Source organism: Diabrotica undecimpunctata, chromosome 9 (genome assembly GCF_040954645.1).
Source record: "Diabrotica undecimpunctata isolate CICGRU chromosome 9, icDiaUnde3, whole genome shotgun sequence".
In the NCBI taxonomy this organism is placed as follows: domain Eukaryota; kingdom Metazoa; phylum Arthropoda; class Insecta; order Coleoptera; family Chrysomelidae; genus Diabrotica; species Diabrotica undecimpunctata.
In genome coordinates this window covers 16,413,420-16,439,633 of record NC_092811.1, presented here as the reverse complement: position 1 = coordinate 16,439,633, position 26,214 = coordinate 16,413,420, and the positions used below count along the sequence as shown (strand labels likewise).

At 36.7% G+C, this 26,214-nt stretch overlaps 1 protein-coding gene across 1 annotated transcript; it reads left to right on the top strand.

Moving 5' to 3' along the window:
- The first annotated feature begins 4,039 nt into the window (after positions 1–4,039).
- Positions 4,040–12,441, top strand: LOC140450309 (uncharacterized). The gene is made up of 2 exons (XM_072543863.1): positions 4,040–4,267; positions 11,652–12,441. Exon 2 carries the CDS (start codon positions 11,730–11,732, stop codon positions 12,366–12,368), a length of 639 nt encoding a protein of 212 aa, XP_072399964.1. The 5' UTR covers positions 4,040–4,267; positions 11,652–11,729; the 3' UTR covers positions 12,369–12,441.
- Positions 12,442–26,214: the final 13,773 nt, after the last annotated feature.

Here is a 26,214-nt window from a genome sequence, read left to right as displayed (position 1 = left end):
AGACCAGATATATCATTTACAGTCAGTTTCTTGAGTCAATTTAACAATGTATATAATGAGTCTCATTGGAAATGTGCAAAAAGAGTATTGAGGTATTTAAAAGACACCATTAATTATTCTTTGATTTACTCAAAAGATGATTCGGAATTGCAAGGTTTTGTAGATGCCGATTGGGCAAGCAATATATTAAATCGTAGATTCTTTACTGGATATGTATTTAAGCTTTGTGGCTCTGCAATATCTTGGCAAAGTGCCAAGTAGCTGCGACGCAGAATATATGGCCTTGACAAAGGCTGCTAAGTGATTTAATTGAAGAAACTGAATGTACAAAAAACCGGAAGTATATGAGGCTATTCCAGGTGCCCCGTCTAAAAACTCCTAATTACAGGATTTTTACTTTTGCAAAGTTAATATAATTTCTTATGTTTTATTTAATTGATATAATTGTTTATGTTTAGCTACAGAGTTGATTTATCGTTAATGCCAAAAACTTACGTTTGTCCAATAAGAAGATATACATATTTTGCATTATTAGTTTGAATACACTTATTATGTTCAGTTGGACAAGTCGGACGGCAATTGCCGTTTTAGTCTACGTAATTCAAAGACGTTCCGCACATTTAGTTGTCGAGCAAACGCATTAGGATGCACTAGCACTCGTTCACAGTATTTAGCACTAAAACGTTGTATGGCTTCTTTCACGGATTCTAGGGGGATGTCGTGTTGAATCACCTCGTTGAATACATAGTATGGCGCATTGATTATGGCACGCAGCACCTTGTTTTGGAATCTCTGTAAGATTTTTGTATTGGAGACGCTAGCAGTGCCCCATAGCTGAATCTCATAAGTCCATATGGGCTTGAGGATGGACTTGGATGGTAGAGTAAAATTTTGTTATCCAAAGATAGTTTTGAATTGCGTCCAATGATCCAATATATCTTGGGCAAATATCTTAAGGCCATATTTATTAGGCTTTTTTGGTAAGTATTGGCTTAAACTACATCGTCCCCTAAATGCCTCCAATTTTTCATCAATCGTAGCGCAACTCCCAACTGTATAATGGTCTTTGCAATTCGTAACAAATTCATTTTCGTGTTTTCATTCATTCAGAATTGACTTTGTAATTCATAATATTTCATTCGTGTTTCTCTATCGTCAAAACGTAAGATACGAAGCAAAAAACGAAACCTTCCCAGGGACATTGTCAACCAGAATATTTCTACTCCACACCCTTTTCTATCCCACAGTTCTTCAAGATTTAGTCTAGCAGCTTTTAAACATCCTGACAAATATAAAAGGCCCTATAAAGCCTTTATTTCAATTTTATCTGTGGTTCGTGCCGATCTTTCTTGGGTGTATGTAACATTTTCAATAAATTTGTTTGTAAATTTAATTATTGTATCTAGCATACCGTCATACCGTATGGCATATCATCAATAGGAAGATTATATGGGAAGATACTACGAGAAAAGATAGAGCAAGCGATAAAAGGCAAAATCGGAGAGGATCAGGCAGGCTTCACGGCAGGAAGATCATGCATAGACCACATATACACACTGGAACAACTGTTGGAAAAGAAAAAAGCAAAAAATAGAGATATACACTTGGCATTTGTGGACCTGAGAAAGGCGTATGACTCTGTACCAAGGTCAGAACTATGGGAGGCAATGTACAAATTAGAAATACAGACGGAACTCATAGAAGCTACAAAAGCTCTGTATAAAGAAAATAAAGTGTCCATTAAAATGGGAACAAGAATCATAGGAGACTTCACCACAACAAAAGGGCTCCTGCAGGGTTGTTCCACATCTCCAACCCTATTCAAAATATACTTAGAGAAAGCCTTGACTACATGGAAAAGAAAATGCGAAGGCATGGGAGTACCGGTACGGAACGAATACCTATATACATTAAGTTTTGCAGACGATCAAGTAGTGATTGCACAAGACCAAGACGACCTCAGCTACATGATGAAAAAACTACAAGAAGAATATACCAAGGCTGGCCTAGATATTAACCTCGCGAAAACAGAGTACCTATCTACAAGTGAAGAAGACATAGAAGATCTACAGATTGATGACAACGTAACAATCAAAGGAAAGGATAAATTCAAATACCTGGGGTTTATAATCACGAAAAAGGCAACAACAGAGGAAGAAATTACACAAAGATTAGGACAAACAAGAACAGCAATCCGACAACTTAACTCAGTATGGTGGGATAGACACCTAAATATGAAGACAAAAACGCAGATTTATAAAACATTAGTGCGAAGTATTATGACATATGGGGCTGAAAATTGGATCATAAACAAGGAAACCAGCAGTAAGATAGTAGCAACAGAGATGGAATGCCTGCGAAGATGCTGCAGAGTAACAAGAATGGATAGGAGAAGTAATGACGAAATAAAGCAAAGAACATCAATAGAAACAGACATACTAACATATATAGAACAAAAAAGACTAAAGTGGTATGGACATGTAAGAAGAACTAGCGACAGCAGATGGATAAAGAAAATAACCGAATGGAGCCCCATAGGAAGGAGGAAAAGAGGACGACCCCGAAAATCCTGGAGGAACGAAGTAGACGACGCCATGAGTAAGAGAGGACTGAACGATGGAGAATGGAACAACAGAGAGAGATGGAAACGGTTGAGCGAGGGAAGGCAGTGAATACTGTAGAATCCCTAAATATATATATATATATATATATATATATATATATATATATATATATATATATATATATATATATATATATATATATATATATATCTAGCATACCGTCAGAAATAAATAAACTACTGCATTGCTGTTGCCAACGGAGTTCTGTACAGTTAAAGGTCTTCTTCTTCTTATAGTGCTGTGCACCTATAATAGTGCGTTGGCGAATTATCTTAAGGCCAGACGTCTGTCTTTTGCGGCATGCAAAAGATCGCCAGTGTTATTTATACCTGTCCAGTTCTTTATGTTCCGTAGCCACGACATTTGTTTACGACCTACTCCTCTCTTGCCTTCAATATTTCCCTGGATGATTAGTTGGGGGATCGCGTTTTTTCCTCTCAGAATATGGCCGAGGTATCCAATTTTTCGTATTGATTAAATTGAGTAGTTCTCTCTCAGTATTTGCCTTTCTTAAAACTTCCTCGTTTCTCACCTTATCTGTCCATGGTATGCGGAACATTCTTTGCAACGTCCACATTTCGAAGGCCTCCAACTTATTAATGGAAGGCAGTCTTAACGTCCATGTTTCCATGCCGTATAACAATATGGACCATACATAGCATTTAACCATCCTGTAGCGGAGATTGAAGGAAAGATTGCGGTTACATAGTAGCGGTTTAAATTTGATAAAAGCTTGTCTTGCTTGTTCGGTACGGCATTTTATTTCTTGTTGAGGATCCCATTGGTCATTAATCATCATTGCCAAGTATTTAAAAGTTAAAGATAGGTAAATTCCAGTTAAAGGTAGGTTCGGGTTTACAGACCCTACGCTACCAACACAGGGTTAATACATTTTTGGACCTTTTTTTTAAATATATGGTCATCGTAATCATAATACCTACTTGAATTGTCAATCCTATTATTTATTGTCTATTATCTACCTAAATATTTAGGTTGAGATTGTGATTGTATAGATTTTGTAATAAAGGTTAGTAAAAAAATCAACTTGAATCAATGAAAATTGATTTTCTTTTGAAAAAGAAAAATTGAGTTTCTTCACGTTTCTATGAATTACTGTCTTCCATATTTTCATAATGTGACATTGTTGACTGGGCTATTGTAAGTTGATAAATAAGCAACGCAGAATCCATATAGGTATAACCTATACAATTATACATACCTATACAATTTTCAGATTCGTACTTACGGAATTCCCGTGTTATTTTTTTACTTAACTTTTAACATAAACAAATTGAATAATTCAGATATTTACCATAGTCCATCTCATCTATATTGTAAATATATTAATTATTCGACTGTTATTTTGCTGGTCAACTGTATAAAATCGGTTCTTAGAAAACTGAGAATAAGCAATGTTCGTGTGACGTTTGACCATCTGTGGTGATAACATTTTAGGTTGGAAGCAAAGAAAACTGTGTGAGAGAGTGAGAAATGACGTTAAACACGTTTTACTGATTATTTTTGACGAAAAGGGGTATACCCATGCCTCATAATAATTACTAAACATTGAGTGACATATCAACAATACTTGTTTAGAAGTCTTGTAGTAAGTTACTGTTGCGTTTGCGTTAAATTTTATTTAGGTAAGTGTTTTCTTGTACTTTTAAAATTAAAAATTCAGGTTATTTTTTATTATATATGTAACTATTAATAATTTAGAGAAGTGATAGAAAAGCAAACAATTTTGGTAAAACGTAGTCATAACGGTATTATTATTATTATTTAAATATAATATACATATACATAATATGTATGTTCACTGCCTATATCAGGCAGTGGTACACTTCTTTGTGGAGGACTTTCCAATTGAAAATAATACCGGAAACTCAACGCAGTATTTTTCCTTTTCGCATTTGTTTTTTTTTAATTCCTCAATAAGATGCTTAAAACATTACGGTCTGATCAAACAATATGATCAATGAGCTTCTTCTTTCTAGCCTAAATTATTACTAAAAATTTGATACTATTAGAGTAAACTCACTAGTGTCCCTTAGGTTCTGTTAATTTATTGCACAAATATTAAGCTGTACCATCACTTCTTGCACTTAACCAACTCGTAGACTTATTTCCTCTTCAGTCTTCTAACCAGATCGGCGTTGTCAAGGAGTCAGATGGCCTCAACATGTTGAAGGCCTTGGTGCTATAGTCTATAGTACCAAGGAGCGTTAAAAATGCTCCTTAGCACTTTGTTTTGGAATAGCTGGATGATGTCTAAATTACTCTTATTAGCACAAGCCCACCGCTAGATGCCATATGTCCATATAGGTTTTAGAATCTGTTTATACAAAGCAGCACCTGTCAGTAGAACAAGGTGATCTTTTTGGACCATTTTTAGTCTTTTGTAACCAATTTTTTCTTTCTTTATAAATTATATATGGTGATAACAGCAATCTTGAAGCCGAAGTACAGATCATAAATATTATTATAGTCATTGCTGCTTTATCAAAATTAAAACCCCGTTCGGGATATTTGATGCCGCGTTGAAATATCATTTTCTTATTTCCTGGGTTATTTTGTTACATTGATCTCGTCGTAATTGCATATGTTATTAGGTGGAATATTTTCTAATTCTCTACGCAAATTCTCGAAGTAGGAAACTAAAGTTTCTCTTGGAATTTTTGGATAATTTCTCGTTTATGCGGTCTCAGTAATGAATATACTCAGTAAGTTCCAGGTAAATTGTTTTTGAAAAGAAGGACCTGTCGACCCTGGACATCCAAAACACTTTTGACTAAATATTAAGCTAAAGAAACTTATCAAAAATATTTTTTTAAGCCCTTCTCTCTATTCGGATTGCCGAATATAGGCCTCTCCTAATTCTCGCCATTCATATCTGATGTTTGTAAGAAGTTTCCACATTGGTCCTGCAGTTCTTTTAATATCGTCGCTCCAGCACATTTGCGGTCTTCTTCGTGGTCTGTTGGCTTCGTATGGCCGCCAATTACCGATTTCTTTATTCCATCGGCCATCTTTAAGCCGTTCGTTATGTCCAGCCCATTTCCATTTCAGTTTAGCTGACTGTTCGACAGCATCTTTTACTTTTGTTTTATTATGAATGTCTTCATTGGTTTTATGGTCTTGGAGTGAGAAAACCAGCATCTGTCGTTCCATAGCTCTCTGAGTTTTTTTGATCTTCTCCATGTTTATTTTAGTGAATGTCCAGGTTTGAGCTGCATATGTAAGTACAAGTAGGATACAGGAATTAAACACTTTGGTTCGCAGTCTTTGAGGTATGTTTTTATTTTTAAGTACGTATGAGAGCTTTCCGAATGCTGCCCATCCCATTTTTACCCGTTTACTTATTTCAGTAGTCTGAGTTTTTTTGCTTACCTTAACATGTTGACCCAGATATGGATATTTATCTGCGTGTTCTATCTCTGTTCCTTGGATGTTTATCATAGGTTTGTCAGCTTTATTTGACATTAGTTTAGTTTTGCTGAAATTCATTTTCACTCCTTTTTTAAGGGATTCTGTGTGTAGCTCCTCAATCTTCGTATTCAGTGCTTTCCACGTGTCGGCTATTAGTATTACATCATCTGCGTATCTAAGATGGGTCAAGTATCTTCCGTTAATAGAGATTCCCTTATTTTCCCGGTCTATTGACTTAAAGATATCTTCTACGGCAGCTGTAAATAATTTTTGGAGATATTGTGTCTCCTTGTCTTACGCCTCGGTTGATTTTTACTGGTCTTGTTTCGATTCCATTACCCAACTTCACTATCATTGCAGCTTGTTCGTAAATATGATGTATTAATATTCTATACCTGGAGTCGATCCGGTTGTTGACTAATGCTTCTTCTATTGCCCACAGTGCTACGATATCAAAAGCTTTTTCATAATCTATAAAAGCCAGATATAATGGGAGATTGTATTCGTTAGTCTTTTCTATTAAGATTTTCAAAGTATAAGATGGTCACAGGTGCTGTACCCTTTTCTAAATTCGGCTTGTTCTACTGGTTGATATCCGTCAAATCTAAGTGTTAACCTGTTTGTAATAATCTTTGTAAAGGTTTTGTGAAGTTGTGAAAGAAGTGAAATTCTTCTTCTTCAGGTACCATCTCCGCTACGGAGGTTGGCAATTATCATAGCTATTTTAATTTTTGAGGCAGTAGCTCTAAAAGTTGTTTTGAGATGCATCCAAACCATTCTCTCAGGTTCTTAAGCCATGAAATTCGTCTTCTTCCGATGCTTCTTCTGCCATCTATCTTTCCTTGCATTATGAGTCGCAGGATGCCATACTTCTCGCCCCGTATCACATGTCCGAGATACTGTAGCTTTCTTTCTTTAATTGTTAGTTCAACTTCCTTCTCTTTACCTATTCTTCTCAGTACTTCATTGTTCGTAACTCTATCTGCCCAGGAAACCAAGTTGTTTTGAGATGCATCCAAACCATTCTCTCAGGTTCTTAAGCCATGAAATTCGTCTTCTTCCGATGCTTCTTCTGCCATCTATCTTTCCTTGCATTATGAGTCGCAGGATGCCATACTTCTCGCCCCGTATCACATGTCCGAGATACTGTAGCTTTCTTTCTTTAATTGTTAGTTCAACTTCCTTCTCTTTACCTATTCTTCTCAGTACTTCATTGTTCGTAACTCTATCTGCCCAGGAAACCCTCATAATTCTTCTATAGGTCCACATTTCAAAGGCGTTAAGTCGTCTTATTGTGTCTAGATTTAACGTTCGTGATTCCACTCCATAGTATAGTACACTGTATACGTAACATTTTGTTAGGCGTACTTTAAGAGCTAATGTTAAATCTTTGCCACATAGGACCTTTTTCATTTTCATAAAATTAGAACGTGCTTTTTCGATTCTGACTTTGATTTCTGCAGTGTAGTCATTATTTTCTGTTATAAGTGTTCCTAGGTAAGTGTACTTTTTTATTATTTCGATCTGCTGGCCTTCTACTGTCAAGATTTCGTTAGTATTATGGTTGTTTTTTTACAAATTTTCATGAACTTCGTCTTTTTGATATTGAGCAAGATTCCGTACTCCCTACTACACATTACTATTTTACTTATGAGTCTTTCCAGGTCTTGTAAACTATCGGCTATTATTACTGTATCATCTGCATATCTGATGTTGTTAACTAAGACTTCATTTACTCTTATGCCGACTGTTTCATCTTAAGCGTTAAGAATAAGAATAAGCGTTAAATAATAGAGGTGATAGTATGCAGCCTTGCCTGACTCCTCTCTTTATTTCCATTTCTTCAGATGTCTCTTTTTCAGTACGTACTATTGCTCGCTGATTGTAATAAAGGTTTGTTATTAGCCTTAAATCTCTTTCATCTAGGTTTTTATTTTTTAGAATTTCCATGAGTCGGTCATGTTTTACCTTATCAAACGCTTTATTGTAGTCTATAAAACAGTCACAGAAGTGAAATTGGTCGATCATTTTTCAGGTCTGTGCTATCTGACATTTGCTATCTGCCTTTTCAAGTTCTGCTTTGAGGAGTTAGGGGGATCGTTTTAGGAACGATACAGATCGGCGTAGAACTTTTCAATTGAGTTTGCTATATCAGATTTACTTTTTTCTAGTTATCCTTGTTCATTTTTAATGATTATTATGTTTTTCTTTCCTAGTTTCGGTTTGATACATTTGAGCGTTTTTCTCTATAATTTGTTCTATACGGTTTTTTTGATGTTTTTTAATGTCCTCTTTTATCTGTTTCCTTATTACTCGATTAAGTTCCTTAAATTCTGCAGTGTCTCTTTTGTTTTGTCTCAAAAGATCTTTTCTTTGTTTCAGCATGTTTTGTGATTCTACACTTATTTTGGATTTTCGTTTTCTGTTAGCGGTTGCCACTTTCGGTTAGTGGCAATCAAAAATATAGCCATAGTTAAAAGAGCTTTTTTCAATAAAATATACTTTTCAACTAAACAATCAGAGGTTTTCCGCTAGTGTTTAAAAGCTAAAGCGACGTTGTCAACCGTTTCTTAAGCTTCTTAGATTTCAGGGAAAATTAAAATATTCAGAATCATTCACAATTATCAATTTCGCCCCTTTGGATAAATTTCACCCAATTTTACGGTATTTCCTTAGCGGAGGATTTTAGCGTAGGCCAAAGGCGTAGATATAACTTTGAATTACAGAATATCTACAAGCTTAAGGAATCGAGTATGATGAAAAATATTTTAACAGTGCAGCCGGTGATAATAGGAACACGGACGGGGCAGATTAAAGCTGAGGTGTATAGATGGGGTAACACAGGATGCTAAGAAGATCGCTGTTGCCAACTGGACAGAGCAGAATGACCCAGAAAGGTTGAGAAGGTCAAGGCCCTTTAAGGCCTGTAGCTCCGTAATTGTGATGATGGTCAATGAGATACGCCGCATGCCTATCCCTAGTTTAATTTCATGAATGTTAATAACTTTTCGGAGAGAGGGGATTTGAACACCCGATATCCCCTTGGCTACTTTCACTTTCGTGATTAGGCTAAATCATAATATCGAAAGCTCAATGGTTTATTTTAGTGCGTTGGAATTTGGAAATTAATATAATTTAATCTTATTTACTTCAGTTATGTATGAGGTTAATGTAGACCTATCATTAGAAATTAATGATATGATACTTTAAAATAAACAAACAATTATTTGAAGTACAAGCAAACGGTAAAGTTACAAATCCCATTATGATATACAGTGCTATATATTATCAGAGTGATTCACTAAGCTCATTACGATTTAATAGCATTTTGGAATTGATAATGTTTATTATGTAAACAATATTGTCATGATAGCGGAGATATACTCAACGAAAAAAAAAAACAAAATTTAACCGTGTTGAAGACTTCAGTGGCGATACGTGACTTTTTCTAGAGTGTTACCAAAACCAGATGTCTTCTTCTTATCTATCTTCGTCTTATCTTAATTTCCGTCGATTGGTCCCACTGTTCATTTAAGTTTGTACCCAGATAACAAAAGTTGGTGATTTGTGTTATAAGTTGTTGGTTAACTAGTTATTGACCAGGTGGTATCCTATTTTGGCTTATAACCATGTATAAGCGGAAAATGGTAGTGCAATCAGACATAATCGACTATATAGAGGAGAAGAGACTATCCTGGTACGGCCACGTCAGAAGAGCGGACAGGGGACGCTGGATAAACAAAATCACAGAATGGAGCCCGATTGGAAGAAGAAAGAGAGGAAGACCCCGAAGGTCATTCAGAGATGAAATCGACGATGTAGAAAAGAACCCTGCGAGATGGAGACTGGAATGACAGGGAAAATTGGAGAAAACGGTTGAGTGAAGGAAGACAGTGAAAACTGGAAATCCTTAGTAGTAGTAACCATGTATTTGGGTTTTTTGATGTTAAAATCAAGCCCAAACCTGCTACTTACTTCTGCCACCTTGAAGACAAGTGTCTGCAGACCTTCAAGACTGTCTGCAAAAATGACAGTATCATCAGCGTATCTTATGTTGTTCAGTCGTTCTCCGTGTATAAGTATTCCCTCATGTCCGTTAGCGCTAGGTTTATAATGTGCTCTGAATATGTATTAAACAATAATGGGGACAATATACATCCCTGTCGCACACCTCTTTTATGTTTATGTCGTCTGTTAACTGATTCCCAACTCTAACAGCTGCAGTTTGTTCGTAATAGATATTGTTTATTATACGGCGATCTCTGTTGTCCAGAGCAATTGAATTTAATATTTTCATCAGTTCGTCTTGTTTTATTCTATCGAACCCTTTCTGATGATCAACAAAACATACATATATATCACAATTCACGTCTCTACATTTTTGAAAGAGAACTTGTATTGCAAAAATTATCTCTCTATATCTAGCATCTCATAATAAGTAGATATCGGTCTCGACTCATATAATTTCCAAAACAAAGAGAAAACAACCGATGCTGTTTCCAGTAGTCCTGTAGATTATTAAGTTTTATTGTTCCTGTATGTAGGGTAAGTCCCAAAAAAATTAGTAGTTCTGAAACAGTTATTTCTTTCCAAGCTGAAATTCTCGACTTTTCTTTACCACTACTAGTACAGAGGATCTCCACGGCATACATATTGGTTTCTCGTAGTATCATTTCTAAAAGTTCGTCATCAACCAACATTCTAAACCAATCGTAAGGATGCTCATCTGGTGATTCAACCAATATTTTGTTTTCTTTAACAAAGGGAATTTGAGTCATATTGTCAATTTCACATTCCCACTTTAAAATGTCTTGATTATTTATTTTAGAAACAACTGTATTATTTTCACCCACCTGCAAATATTCGTCTTCGCTTATAGAATTGTCACTTTTATTTTCGCTTATATTTATTATTTTGCTAACTTACGTTCATAATCGCTATCATTGTCATCTAACAAACTTTCTTGATCGGACTCATATAAAAACTCCATCATTTCTTCCACTGTTAACTTATTAGGATTTCTCACTTGTACAATCTTACGTTTTTTTGTACTAGAAGGTCCAGGTTTACTTAAATCTGCGATTTTAATATAATGTTTACGCACCAGAGTATATAACACGTTTTTCTATCGACAAAAATAAGGTTATAATGTACAAAAACCGTTAAATTCTCAATTCTTACATACCTACAACGGGACGCCATCTAGAGTGTAAAATAAACATCATAACTAAAAACGAAAGTTTCCTAATAATAGGCTGATTAAACCAATCTCTCAGGTTTCTAAGCCATGACGTTCTTCTTCGACCTGGTCCTCTCCTTTCGTCTATCTTGCCTTGTATTATTAAATGGAGTGTATTATATCTCCCTGGGTGGCGCATAACATGGCCAAAATATTCAAGTTTGCGATTTTTAACTGTTTTTAACTGTTTGAATCATTATTATTGAGATTATTTGTTTAGTTGATATCAATATTTTAACATTAAAATGGCAACTAACGTGACTAAGCTAAATGCAACTTGCAACAGTTCATAAGAATTCTAGAATTGATAGTTGATTTTATTATATCATATCATAAACGTATATATTTTTTATTTTTAGGTCTGCATAATGGTTGTGACGATTTAAACCCATTCAAGGACATTCGCATATTACCAACTTATCATTTTTTGACTAAAGATGAAAATTTTTACGCCAATATGGGTTGCGCTACTAATTGCTGCCTTATTATTTGCAATTGGCGGTTGTATTCTCATGTTGTACATCAGATTCACTAATAAACAAAAGAAAGGTCAACAATTTTATCAGAATAAGAATCAAAGTTTTGCATACGCTGGTTTCAAAAATGAAGTTAACGACACCAAAAGTGAAGCAACCACAGACAAGAGTGAAGCAACCACAGAACCGTCTAAGGACCAATTAGAAACTAAAGTTCCAATTGAGTATATTGCTACGCAAGACGAGAAAGCTGACCAAAGCAATCCCAATGCAGCTAAAGGCTTACTAGTAGCCAGTGCTTTACTACAAGTATTAACTCCTTCCAGTGGCAACAATCAAAGTTCCAGACACTTTTTCGGTGGTCCGGGAAGTAACGGAGCCAGTCAGCATAGTTCAGGAAATGATGCATTCGGTCCATCGGGCAGCAACAGTGGAATGTCTCATTCGAAGTATGCTTTAGGACATAAGGCACGCTATAATACTGTTTTATTGGGAGGTGGAATTGATACTGTAGATGGTCACAGCGCGAATGATACGGGTGGAGATTGTGGTGGCGGCGATGCAGGGGGTGGAAGTGGTTCCAGTGGATGTGATGCCTGAACTGTTATACTTTTAGTTAGTCATGAAAGTATTTTTTTATAACTTTTTTTAGAATAAATTTATATTTTATACACATTTTTCATTTTATTTTTGTATACATTATTTTACTGGCATTATGACAAAGGCATTTTCGCTAATAATGAAAGCATTAACTAAATTTGTTTTAAAGTGTATATTTTATAATATTTATAGTCGGTTCACAATTTGTTGATAGCTCACTACAAGTTTAAACCTAATTAGAAAACTGAAATACAGAGAGGATAGGTAATACGATATAATAGTAAAAACCAACCTAAAACTGACGGTTTAAGACGTTTTCGACTAACCCACCTTATATCTGAAGGAATACAATACCTTATAATCCTATTACGGGGGTATTTTGAATGGTTAGAGATGAACGACCAGTGTCGTAGAGTATATGATTGAAACATTTATTTGAACTAAATAAATATATTTTTTAAATTGTACTTATGTAAATTGTATTTTTTAATAAAACTTATTTATTTTATTCAAAAATAAAAAGTTTCTTGCCATTTGTAAAAGATACATTTATTTAATTAAGGAAAAAGGCGCCAAATGTCGCCTGGCAAAATTTCCAATGTGTTTTAAATGTATCCATTATTTTCGAATCCGGAGAAAACTAATAAATATTTTTGAAAAATTTAAACGCAGAATGAAAGATTACATTATTACTTAGGGCAGAAAGTCCCTGAAAACTTCTACAATGTTTATTTTAATATGTTATGTAACAGGGGTGAAAATAAAAGAGAAAATATAGTATAATTTTTAATTGAAAATATTGCATGCAAAAGAAACTTTTTATTTATTCTAAAAAATATTTCATTCTGCCTTTAAATTTTTCGAAAATGCTTTTTAGTTTTCTCAGGATTTGAAAAAAAAATGGATACATTTAAAACACATTGAACATTTTGACAGGCGACATTTTGCGCCTTTCCCCTTTAATACCTTGCGATTACAACTACTATTACTTACCTTATATAATTACGATTAGAAAACTATTCAAATTCAAAATAAATAGGATCAACTTCGGAATCCGAGTCGTCTTGAGAGTTAATAATTAGGTTAATAATCTCTACGGTCGCATCAATTATGTTATCAAGATTCCACATTTTTTGTTCTTCTATTACATGTCTTACTGCATCTTTCCAGATTTGTTTTGTAATAAATATGTTACAAAGACTCGTATAACAATTCACGTACAGCTTGTATTTTATATGACGTATTTTTTCTAGCCACATAACTTTTCATTTGTCCCCAAATGAGTTCAATTGGATTTATTTCGCAGTGGTAGGGTGGTCTAAAGACTGTGATGTTTGGCCTTTCCGCCATTTCGTCAACTACGTATTTCTTGAACTTAGATTTGTGTTGCCGGGCAATTTTTAAAAGTTCTGCTTTTACCATTCCATCTTCGTAAGGCAGATACTTATTCCGCAGCCAGTCAAGAATATCCTGTTTCTTCCACGCATTCGTTAGAAGTCTTTCTACTAGTCGTGAATGATAAGGTGCATTATCTAATACTATAATTGAATTTGGTGGTATGTGTTCAATCATTTGCTCAAAATACTCTTCGAAAACATCAGCTGTCATCTCCTCGTGATAGTCTTTTGTGCTTTTGGAATGAAATTCCAACAAACCATGCTTAACAAATCCTTTTTCACTGCCAATGTGAGAAATTATTAATCTACTGCCTTTGCCAGAAGGTGGGGAGATACCAGTAGACCAACCTTCCATAAAGGCTTGCCTGGAGCTTAATATACTTTTATCTGACCAAATTTTTTTTAGAGTATGACCTTAGTTTACCCACGTTTCATCCTGGTAGAAGATGGGCCTTTCTTCAGCCCGGAATTTTCGTATGAATCTTAGATAATTTCTTCTCCAACATCATCTTCTCCTCCCGGTCAATCAAAAGTGATTTTCGGTCTGATTTCTCCCACCGGAAATTTAATTCTTTTAAAACTTGCCACAATTTAGTTCGTCCGATATGAGGCAAATCCGGGTCGTCTCTAATTTCTTGTAAAATTTTGTTTAGGTTTGGTATTTCTTTTTTGAAAAAAATCCATGAATTTTCCTTCGAATACCATTTTTGGCAAATTCATCAATTTCAATAGGCTTTTTCCCTCTCTTTAAGTGTTCGTTTGTATTTGGGTTAGCTATACCCAAAGTTTTGTATAGTTTTATAAGTTTTCTTTCTGATAGGAACCTATATAAAGTTGACTCTCCTACGCCAGTCATGTTGGCACAACTTTCGACTATGTTGCGAACAGTGTTTGTGGGATTCTGAGAAACCAGAGCATCGTGAACATTCAGGGCAATAGTCTTCTCTCTTGGTGAATAGACAGACTTACTGACTGTACGCAACAGTACCGGTGTAAAACTTGATGATGAAGCCATCACAAACAATCCAACAAAACGAGCACGAGCGAAAGGTACGTATATGTTCGTAGGTATATGGAATAAAAAATCACTCACGCACTACATATAATTCGCAAAAGAAATACATATTCGAGACGCTAATTACTGCCGCAGACGCGGAAACACCGACGAGCCGTAAATTACATGCGATCAAAAACGTACTAAACAAAAAAATTGTTTTCGTTCGTAATAACTTCACCCTTTCAAGTTAAGTTTCGAATATAATTATATTATTAAAAATCTGGGGAATTCCATCTTAATTATCTTGCAACGAATAGTACCTTCGGGTATGAATTCCAGGTTTTCTAGTAAAGTGCTTAAACGCGAAGATTAGTATTGAAACATCCAAAGAGATAAGGTATTGTTACGATAATTATCCTGGCCTAAAATAACCGTAAATATTATGACTAATGTGTTCTGTTTTTAGATTTTACGAGAGTATTCTATTAGCCGGCAGAAATTTACCTGAATGGACCTTCCAGAAACGGTCGAGCCGATGTAAAAATACCCGTTTGCCTTACCGTTATAATTTCGCCGCTAAATCGAGAAGGCTGTTCGATGATTCTAGCGTAAAGGCAATGGCATATATAAAGGACATTTTATTTGGAAGGAACAGTTAATTCTAAACCCGCGCTCGCGAATTTGTTACGTACGGATATAATATATAAATTATTGTCAGATAAGTTAATATAAATAAAGAAATAAATTAAATCCGTAAGTGTTATAAATATTGAACCTTTTAATAAATTCACAACAAATGGTGTCAGAGTGAGATCGAACATAAATTAGACTTATAATAATAATACAAGTGAATACGTAAAATAAATTGTGAAAATGGCTACGATTTATGAGCTCACAGTGACGAATTTAAGAAGACATCTCGAAGACAGAGAATTAGCTTCTACCGGAAAAAAGGCTGAGTTAGTCCAACGACTAAAGAACGCTTTGCTAGAAGAAGGACTAGATCCAGAAACTTATATATTTGAAGACAAGCATGATGCTGTCCTCTCGTCGATTTCGAAAGTTTCTTCTGATGTAGCCAAAGTTTCTGGTGATGTAGCCAAAGCTTCTGGTGATGTAGCCAAAGTTTCCGGCGACATCGCATCATTGGAGAACAAAGTATCCGGCGACATCGCTTCTTTAGAAAGCAAAGTTTCTAACGAGATTTCTTCTCTGGAAAGCAAAGTTTCTGCTAACATCTCTAAAGTCACTTCAGAGATATCTGCTCTTGACGATAGAGTGTCTTCGTTAAAAAACCAAGTTGCTGCCGCACGAACATTTGGAGCATGTATATCAGTCACAGCTTAAAAATCGTAGACAGAAGAAAGATGAGGCTCTTCAAGAATATGAGGTAGATATTGCCAGATTAGTACGATATGCTTATCCAACAGCTCCCGAAGACATGATGGAAAAATTGGCCGTTCAAACGTTTATTGATGGTCTTCGTGATCATGAAATGCAGAGAACACTGCGATTAGCTCGTCACAAGACGCTGGTTGATGTCCTATCCGCCGCCCTCGAATACGAGTCAGCTACGCAGGCCTCTGGCGGGTACAGTAAAGTTAGGACTGTAAAAGAGGAAGGAGATGAAGATAAACTTGACCAGCTCGTTAATATGATGAAAAGCATGACATACAAGAAAACGAAGACCATCAGATGCTGGAATTGTGGCGAAATAGGACACGTACGAAGCTCCTGTAAGCACCCTAGGTACGACGCAAATCAAGAAACTCACCATCAGGAAAACTAGAACGGGTCAGCCTTAGGGGGGCAGCTTCGACCCAGAACTTTTCCAAAGACCCTCTCATACTAATAGCTTCTTTGAAATGTCGTGAAGATAGTGTATATGTAGATGGAGACATAAATGGTAAAAAGCATACGTTGTTGGTGGATACCGGAGCGACCAGAACCATTATACGCCCGACAGTTATAAACAGCCGAAAGAAACTGTTACCAACGAGGTTACGACTTCGGACCGCTACAGGCGAAAATGCCAACATTCATGGAGAAATCCAGGTACAATTGGGAATTGGGGCAGAAAAGTTTGTCCATACTGTTATAGTTGCTGACATCGAAGAGGATGTTATATTAGGAATGGACGTAATGAATATGCATGGATTCCAATTGGATTTTAAGAATAAGGTAATCAAAGTTGGCAACGAGGAGGTATTTCTCCATCCACATAATGACAACAACTGTGCAAGCAGCCATTACAGAAGATACAGTCGTGCCTGCGAGAAGCGAAACGATCATAGTAGCGCGACTACAGGGAATTGTAGACGAAGGGAGACCTGTTATGATGGAGCCTTGGAACCACGACGATGAGGTTGGCCGTGGAATCATAATTGGAAAGGAATTGGTGACTTCGGCTAAAGAAATTCCTGTGAGACTTATCAATGTCAACGACTACCCAGTGACCATAAAGAAAGAGACAAAAGTAGGAACTTGTGTACCTGTGACATCCATAATTCGTCAGGCGACAACATCTGATAATTCCAACGACAAATTCGACCAAATGGTTGCAGTTGCAGGACAGTCTCTAAATCAGATGGAGAAAAGGAAATTAAGGGAATTTCTTCGGCAGTATCGTGATATTTTCGTACCGAAAGGAGGAAAGACGGGAAGAACTACCGTTGTTAAGCATAAAATTGATACTGGTAATGCTAAGCCAATTCGTCAAACAGCTCGACGATTACCACAGGCGAAGAGAGAGGAAGCTGAAACGATTGTTCAGGAAATGAAGAAAGACGGGGTGATAGAACCTTCTACGAGTCCATGGGTCTCTCCGGTGGTCCTGGTTAAGAAGAAAGACGGAACGACGAGGTTCTGTGTGGATTACCGTTTGCTGAACAACGTTACCAAGAAAGATAGTTATCCTCTGCCTCGGATCGATGACACGTTGGACACATTGGCTGGAAGTAAATTGTTTTCTACTTTAGATTTGAAGTCTGGATACTGGCAGGTAGAAATGGACCCAGTCGATAAAGAAAAGACAGCCTTCACCACAGGATCTGGATTGTGGCAATTCAACGTTATGCCATTTGGACTTTGTAATGCTCCTGCGACATTTGAGAGGCTTATGGAAAATGTGTTGAGAGGGTTATCTTGGAAAACATGCCTGGTTTATTTAGATGACATAATCGTCTTGGGGGAGACATTCGAAGATCATTTGAGGAATTTAGAAAACGTTTTTAATCGACTTAAAGCTGCCCAATTGATGCTAAACCCCAAGAAGTGCCAGCTATTTCAAGGTAAAGTCAATTATCTGGGTCATATAGTCAGTAAAGAAGGAGTGGCCGTGGATAAGGGAAAAATCGATTCCATTAAGGAATGGCCAAAACCAACTGACAAACATCAAGTGAGAAGTTTTCTTGGACTATGTACTTACTACCGGAGGTTTATTAAGAAGTTTGCAGATATCGCTAAGCCATTAACGCGACTTACAGAGGAAGCAAGAGAATACCGCTGGGATATAGACTGCCAAAATGCCTTTGAAACGTTGAAAAAGCATTTAATAACAGCACCAATTTTGGGGTATCCACTGCCAGAAGGAGAGTTCATCTTAGATACGGATGCAAGTAATGTGGGAATTGGAGGAGTGCTGTCTCAGATTCAAGGAGGACAGGAACGAGTCCTCGGATATTTTAGTAAAGTTCTTTCAAAACCTGAGCGGAATTATTGCGTCACGAGAAGAGAACTTCTAGCAGTAGTTAAATCAGTAGAGCACTTCTATCAATACCTCTATGGAAGGAAGTTTTTAATCCGAACCGACCATGCCGCCCTTAAGTGGTTGATGCAGTTTAAGAATCCAGAGGGTCAGATAGCCAGGTGGATCGAACGACTCCAAGAATACGATTTTAAGATTGAGCACCGAGCCGGAGTTAGCCACAGAAATGCTGATTCTCTTTCCAGAAGGCCATGCCCCGCAGAGTGTTCCCACTGCAACAAAACGGAATCCAAGGAAGCAGCAGTGCTAAGAACGACGATTGTCAACGACGACTGGACGCCTACTAAGATAAGGGAAGAACAAGAGAGAGATCCAGTTATACAGAAAATCCGAAAATGGAAAGAGGAAAACCGTCGACCACCTTGGCAGGAAATATCAAACCTATGCTCAGTAGTTAAGACGTATTGGGCCCAGTGGGACTCATTTATCATCGAAGATGGCTTGCTCAAACGAGTCCTGGAAAATGATGACGGTTCAGAGAAAAGAAGACAGTTGGTGATCCCAAAGAGCAGAATAGCCGAAGTACTTCGTCAGTTACACGACAGTCCATCGGGAGGGCATTTTGGTGTAAGGAAAACCCTTCAGCGAATTCGGGAACGGTTTTATTGGATGAACAGTTCCGACGACGTAAAAGACTGGTGTAAGAAATGTACTATTTGTGCTACGAGTAACGGGCCTCACCAGAAAAGGAGAGCTCCTATGAGACAATATAATGTTGGAAGCCCGTTTGAAAGAATAGCTTTGGACATTGCAGGGCCATTTCCAGAAAGTGAAAATGGGGGCAAGTACATGTTGGTAGTAATGGATTACTTCACTAAGTGGGTCGAGATTTATGCACTTCCAGACCAGAAGGCCGCCACCGTTGCAGATAAGTTGATCCAAGAATATATCAGCCGATTTGGAGTGCCTTTGGAGATCCATAGTGACCAAGGCAGGAACTTTGAAAGTGATCTATTCCAAGGAATATGTGATAGACTAGGCATGAAGAAAACAAGAACTACCGCGTATCATCCGCAATCGGATGGTATGGTAGAACGAATGAATAGGACAGTTGGCAAGTATTTGACAAAGATGGTGTCGGATCATCAGCGAGACTGGGACCAATACCTTCCGTTCTTCACAATGGCCTACAGATCTGCTGTTAACGAATCAACGGGCCAGACACCAGCCAGAGTCCTATTCGGACGCGAAATGCGACTACCTTGTGATCTAGAATTTGGGTGTCGACCTGGAGAAGATGTAGCAGGTGAAGATTATGTGATCGAATTACGAAGAAGAATGGACGATGTACATGAGTTGGTCCGTTCCCACCTTCAGATCGCTAGCGACCGAATGAAGAAACGGTACGATACACAAGCCGAAAAGGGTTGCTTTAAGAAGAACGACAAAGTATGGCTGTATAATCCCAAGAAGCGAAAAGGTTGTTCTCCCAAATTGCAGCAGTTTTGGGAAGGTCCATACCTCATCATGGAGAAGATCAACGATGTCATCTACCGAATAAGCAAGATTCCGAGGGGAAAGCCGATGATAGTACACCATAACCGGCTGGCGTCTTTCGAAGGTGACCACGACGTAGATGAAGAAGTGGAAGTAAACCAAGTCCAAGACGTGTCTGACCTCACGTTTGAGGAATTCATGGGTGCCTATGGAGGTACCGGTAAAGCAAGACATGGTGTTACCACTGAAGAAAAGCAAGATCTACTCGCGCTCCCCGATGACTACTCGCTGGCCCTTACCATCCCGGCCAGTATCAAAGACGCACCAGGGTTGGCATCCGTCTTTCGAAGGAAGTTTGGTCGAGTTGCAGAACTTCAATGCCAGGTGCCAGCTCCCGGTAAAACCTTGAAACTCCAAGATACATCACGTTACCTTTTCTACCTAGTAACAAAAGACACTGCCCGTGACCAACCTACCTACCGAGATGTGTGGGAAGCCTTACTTCAATTGAGAGAGCACGTACTAGAGTCCGACGTGCAAAAGTTAGCCATGCCAAAGTTGGAGTGCCGCCAATTAGATTGGAGGGTTATCCGAAATATGGTGGAGGAGATCTTTAAAGACACCGAAGTCCAGGTGTTAGTCTGTTGCAATCCGCATAGTTACTGGTGCGGAGAGAAAACCGTCCCTTGTCATTTTTATACAACTGGAAGTTGTAAAAGAGGGTCCAGTTGCCGATACCAGCATACAGTTCCGGTTTCAGTCCCGACAAGGTTCCAGGAGGAACCATCTTTTAAGAGGGGGGCAATGTTACGATAATTATCCTGGCCTAAAATAACCGTAAATATTATGACTAATGTGTTCTGTTTTTAGATTTTACGAGAGTATTCTATTAGCCGGCAGAAATTTACCTGAATGGACCTTCCAGAAACGGTCGAGCCGATGTAAAAATACCCGTTTGCCTTACCGTTATAATTTCGCCGCTAAATCGAGAAGGCTGTTCGATGATTCTAGCGTAAAGGCAATGGCATATATAAAGGACATTTTATTTGGAAGGAACAGTTAATTCTAAACCCGCGCTCGCGAATTTGTTACGTACGGATATAATATATAAATTATTGTCAGATAAGTTAATATAAATAAAGAAATAAATTAAATCCGTAAGTGTTATAAATATTGAACCTTTTAATAAATTCACAACAGTATTCTTATTTACAAAATTGTTAATGGTTAAATTCTTATTTTTATTAATATAATATAATAACCAACATTAGTCGTGAGAGTTTTAATTGTTTTTTTGCTAAATATATTAGTACTAAAATATTATCAATATTATATATAACTGTATTAAAACATTATATTATTATTTAATGAATAAACACCTTACGAACGCCTATGATTTACAACCGTTTTATGAGTTTTAAGCATATTTCGTGCTCTCAACAATTTGTGAACGAAGAATAAATGTTTTGCACTTGCTTATATGACAAATTTATTGTTATTGTCCAAATTAATTAAATAAATGGTTAAGTGAAATCTTTGTTTTTTGCTTGATAACCAATTGTAACTTTTAAAATTTTATTGAAATAGTAACTATTTAAAATAACTTGTTTCACAAGCATAGAGCTTATTTTCAATCTGAAGAAAAAAATTAAACTAACTTAATTTCGAACCGTAATTAAAAATAAAAGGGAACTTCCACTTGAATTCTTTCAACTAGCAAATCGACCCAATGTTTACATTCTGTCCTGACCAAATTAGGCGAAACTCAATACCCAATAGGATTGTCAGGGTATGGCTTGATGACTCTGGTGTGGCCCGAGACGAGACACGAGTGTAGTTCAATGGTGGCGTGTACACTTTTAAAATAAGGGAAATCATTGTGAGGACTAATTTGTAAGGAACCCTTTACATTAGACTTTTTAAACATATTGATATTGGAATAGTGATCTTATGTACCTATTTATATTTTTAACATAAAATTCATATTCAAATATAAATACCAACTGTTTTACAGAAGATAATAATAATAATAGACTCTTATAATTACGCAAGACGAAGGATCTCACAGATACTTTCCGAATGTCTTCTTCCTTCTCGTATGTAGGCTTTAAAGCCTGTTTCTTCTTCAATATTACCCTCTTACATTGTTTTAATTATTGTACCACCTTTTTCTTGGTCTGCCAATACTTCTTCGACCATTTGCTGACTTATCTCGTGCTATTCGTACTATTCTATCCTCTGCCATTCGACTAATGTGTTCATTCCACTACTGTTTCCGTTTTGTCACTTATCCATTTTTGTTTTCTATATTGCATGCTCTTCTTATATTTTCGCTTCTCTCCCTATCCAAGGGACTTTTTCCTGATATTCGTCGAAGTATTTTCATCTCTGTTGTTTCTAGTAGTCCTCTCGTTTTAGATGTATCAGGTCTTGTCTCCGTCGTGTATAATAATATACGTCTAATTGCTGCTTTATAGATTCTTGTTTTTGTGTCTTGTCTTAGGTGTTTGTTCTTCCAGATTGTGTCATCAAGAGATCCCGCGGCTTTACTTGCTTTTAAGCTTTGTTGTCATACTTCTTCAACATCTCCGTAACTAGTTATATCTATCCCCAGATATCTAAACCTTGCTTCCTGCTTTATTATTTTCCCATCAATTTCGATTTTACATCGCAGTGGGTACTTAGATGTCATAAATTTGGTTTTTCTGCTGATCTTATCATATTGTATTTCTGGGCTGTTGTATTGAAGATGTGTGTTAATCTTTGGAGCTCATCTTCTGACTCGGCGATTAATTCGGCGTTGTCTGCATAACATGATATTTGGATTTCTTTGTTCCCCATTCTGTAACCATGACCTTTACGTACTGCTTGTATTATTTCGTCCATTATTACATTAACGAGAAGTGGGTTCAACGAGTCACCCTGTCTGATCCGCTTTGTATTGGTATACACTGTGTTAGTTTTCCATTTATCTTTGCTTGTATTCGATTATGGAAGTAGATGTTTTCGATGGTTTGTATAATATTGATTGATATGTTTCTTTTATACAGTAGGTGTAAGACGTCTTCGATATGGATGCGATCGAAAGCCTTTGTCAAGTCTATAAACATAGATATGTTTGTTTATTGTACTCGATGGCCTTTTCTGTGATATGTCTTAGTACAAATACGGCGTCTACGCAGGATCTTCCGGATCTGAATCCTTGTTGTTCATCTGATAAAGTTGTTAGTTTATGGATTTTTTTTGTTAGGACTTTTGTGGTAAGCTTAAGTGCGGTGTTCAGTAGATTTATACCTCTATAATTATTGGGGTATTCTTTATCTCCTTTCTTGAACATATGCATCATTAAGCTGTTTCTCTATGCGTCTGGTATCTTGCAGGGCAGCATAAATTTTGTCATCTCTAGGGTTATACTTTCTCCTCCGTGTTTTAGAAGCTTCTTGATTATTCCGTCTGGTCCTGGTGACTTTTTATTTTTGAGTGAATTTATGGCTTTCTCTACTTCCTGAAAACTGATTTCTATTTTCGTGTCGTAAACTCTTAGCCCGAAAGTTAAAGATTCTGTACGTGATTTCATAAAGAAGATACCAATAATCGAGAGTCACTATACCAGGGCAAAGTTTACCCGATAATTTATGGATGGTGGCAAAAGCTTAGCTGACATTTACCGTGACTATTCTATGAATCAAAAAAAAAAGAAGGGAAAGAAGCTGCCTCCTTGGATACTTTTTGTCGTATATTTCGGAATGAATTTAACATTTCCTTCTTCATCCCAAAAAAAGACCAATGTGGTCTGTGTGAAGCTTTTCAAAAATGACCCAAATGACCAAGAGATTCAAGAAGATTATGAAAACCATCAATACGAAAAAGTGCTGAGCAGGATTGCCAAAGAGTTAGACAAGAACAAAGCGAAGGAAAATCCGCTTTACTATGTCTGCTGCTTTGATTTACAAAAGATGCAGATGCCATGTCCCATTCGCAATGTTTCTCTTTTTTACTATAAGTCAAAACTTAATTGTTACAGTTTCAGTGTAACTGATATCATTAATTCATACACTACTTGTTACTTTTGGCACCAAGGCGAGGACATGCGAGGTGCTAACGAAATAGCAACTTGTACTTTTAATTATCTCACAAAGTTGTCAAAAGAGGTAGATAACGATAATTTAGAAGTTACTTTTTACTTTGATAATAGTTGTGGTCAAAACAAGAACAGGTTCATAATATCAATGCATGCTTATGCAGTAAGAACTCTCAAGATTAAGGCAATCAACCATAATTTTTCGATTTTTGGTCACACACAAAATGAGGGGGACGCCGCTCATGCTGTCATTGAAAAACAAATTAAGAAGACCTTGAGAAGTGGACCCACCTTCATACTACAACGATGTGTCACAATTTTAAGGACATGAACAAAACGAGGGAAAGAGACTTTCTTGATTTCAAAAGTCTTCAGAAGCAGCTGGGATCAAATTTTGAGATTGATCAATCAGGCCAAAAGCACAAAATAACTGAAATTAAAATGATGAGGTTTGAGAAGTCCCGACAGAATTCTTTTTACTTCAACACAAGCTACGAAGACGAAATTCAAGAAGTTACTTTCCGCCAAAGAGCCAATAAGGTCCCCTCGAAAATTCCCAATTTACTGCCAGCCTACAAAAAAAGAATGTCTATTGATGTTAATAAGATAAAAGATATAAGAGATTTAATTAGGGCACGTGCAATACCTTTGACCTATGAGCCAGTTTTCGAATCAATGTTTGAAACTTATAAGAAATTGTAAAATGGTCGTTTCCTTAAGTCGTTCTTATCTTGTCCTTTGTTCCTTGTAGTTATTAAAAGAATAAATTTTAGACAAGTTTCGGTTTGTAAACATTACCGGCTCCCGTTTCAGTTTCCATAGACTTCTTTATTTTAGCAACTTTATTATATGTACACCTTATGCTTCTAGTTTTCTGTTTTAGTCCTTTAAAAGTAAGAAGTTCTGATAAGGACAGCAGCATTTCTTTAACATGATTGCTCTTCGCATAAACATGGAAACCTTTCATATTCTTTCACAATCAGTGCTTAATTTGTACCAAAAATGAAGACTAAAAAAGAATTTGCTTTAAATAATCAATCCAACATCTTTTCCGCTGAAGAATCTGGTAATATAAAGCCCTCGACTGGTGTTGTGAAAACCAGTGGAACAAAATTGCCGTGTGTACTGATTCCAGAAACTCTGATTTGAAGGCGAATTTTGGAAAATTTATATTATTTGTAACTAACCAATTTTTTATTCTTGGTACGTTCCACGACTGTTTTGGTTGTTTCTCCAAAATCTTCGAATCGTAAGGTGCATTATCTAAAACTATAACTGATGGTTTACTCAGACTAGGTAACAGTTTTTCCTCAAGCCATTTAACAAACATATCTGCATTCATGTTTTTATGGTAATCAGCAGTTTTTGATTTTGAAGAAAAAATCAAATCTGCGTTTTCTATAAAGCCTTCTTTCCCTCCTGCATGAAGAATGATGTGTCTTGTGCCTTCGCTATCTGTGTGTTTTATTGATTTTATGCTGTCGTCTTGCCAAATTCTTTTAATTCCACCCTTTGCAAATATCCATGTCTCATCTAAGTATACGAATGTTGCAATTTCATATTTAAGTCTAGTATATTCTCTCAAAAATTTAATTATTTTGTGAACCACACTACTCCTTTCGCATAAAAGAAACCTATTATTTTCTTTTGAATTTAAATCCTAAATCTCTCGACACTTTCCCAAGGCTAGTCCTCCTAATTTCAGAAACTTGTCTTTCTCTTATTTTGGCCAGTAAGGTATCTAAACTGATATGTTGGTCTTGCAGGTAAGTCAATGCTCCTAAAATGTTTCTTCTTCTCATGGCGCCGTCTCCATTCGAAGGTTGGCGATGCAAATGGCAATTGTAGTTTTGGAAACTGCTGCGCGAAAGATTTCTGCGGACGAGCGGTCGAACCATCTCCTCAGGTCTTTCAGCCACGAGTTCTGGCGTCTTCCTACTGATATTTTGCCTTCACTTTTCCTTCCAGTATAACTTGAAGTAATTCGTATCGTTCGCCTCTCAACACATGACCCTACAAACCTGAAAGAATGAATACTAATATTTGTATGTAATTACGTGGCTAAAGGTTCTAAACCAAGGCTAAAAAAATCTTGTATCCAGAAATGCGGAATAACAATCCGCAGCGAATATTAGTGCCTCAAGAATAGCTGTAATTACTATAGGGTT

What these genes read in the sequence shown, in the direction of transcription:
- LOC140450309 (XM_072543863.1), top strand. Translation starts at nt 11,730, where the DNA reads ATGAAAATTTTTACGCCAATATGGGTTGCGCTACTAATTGCTGCCTTA.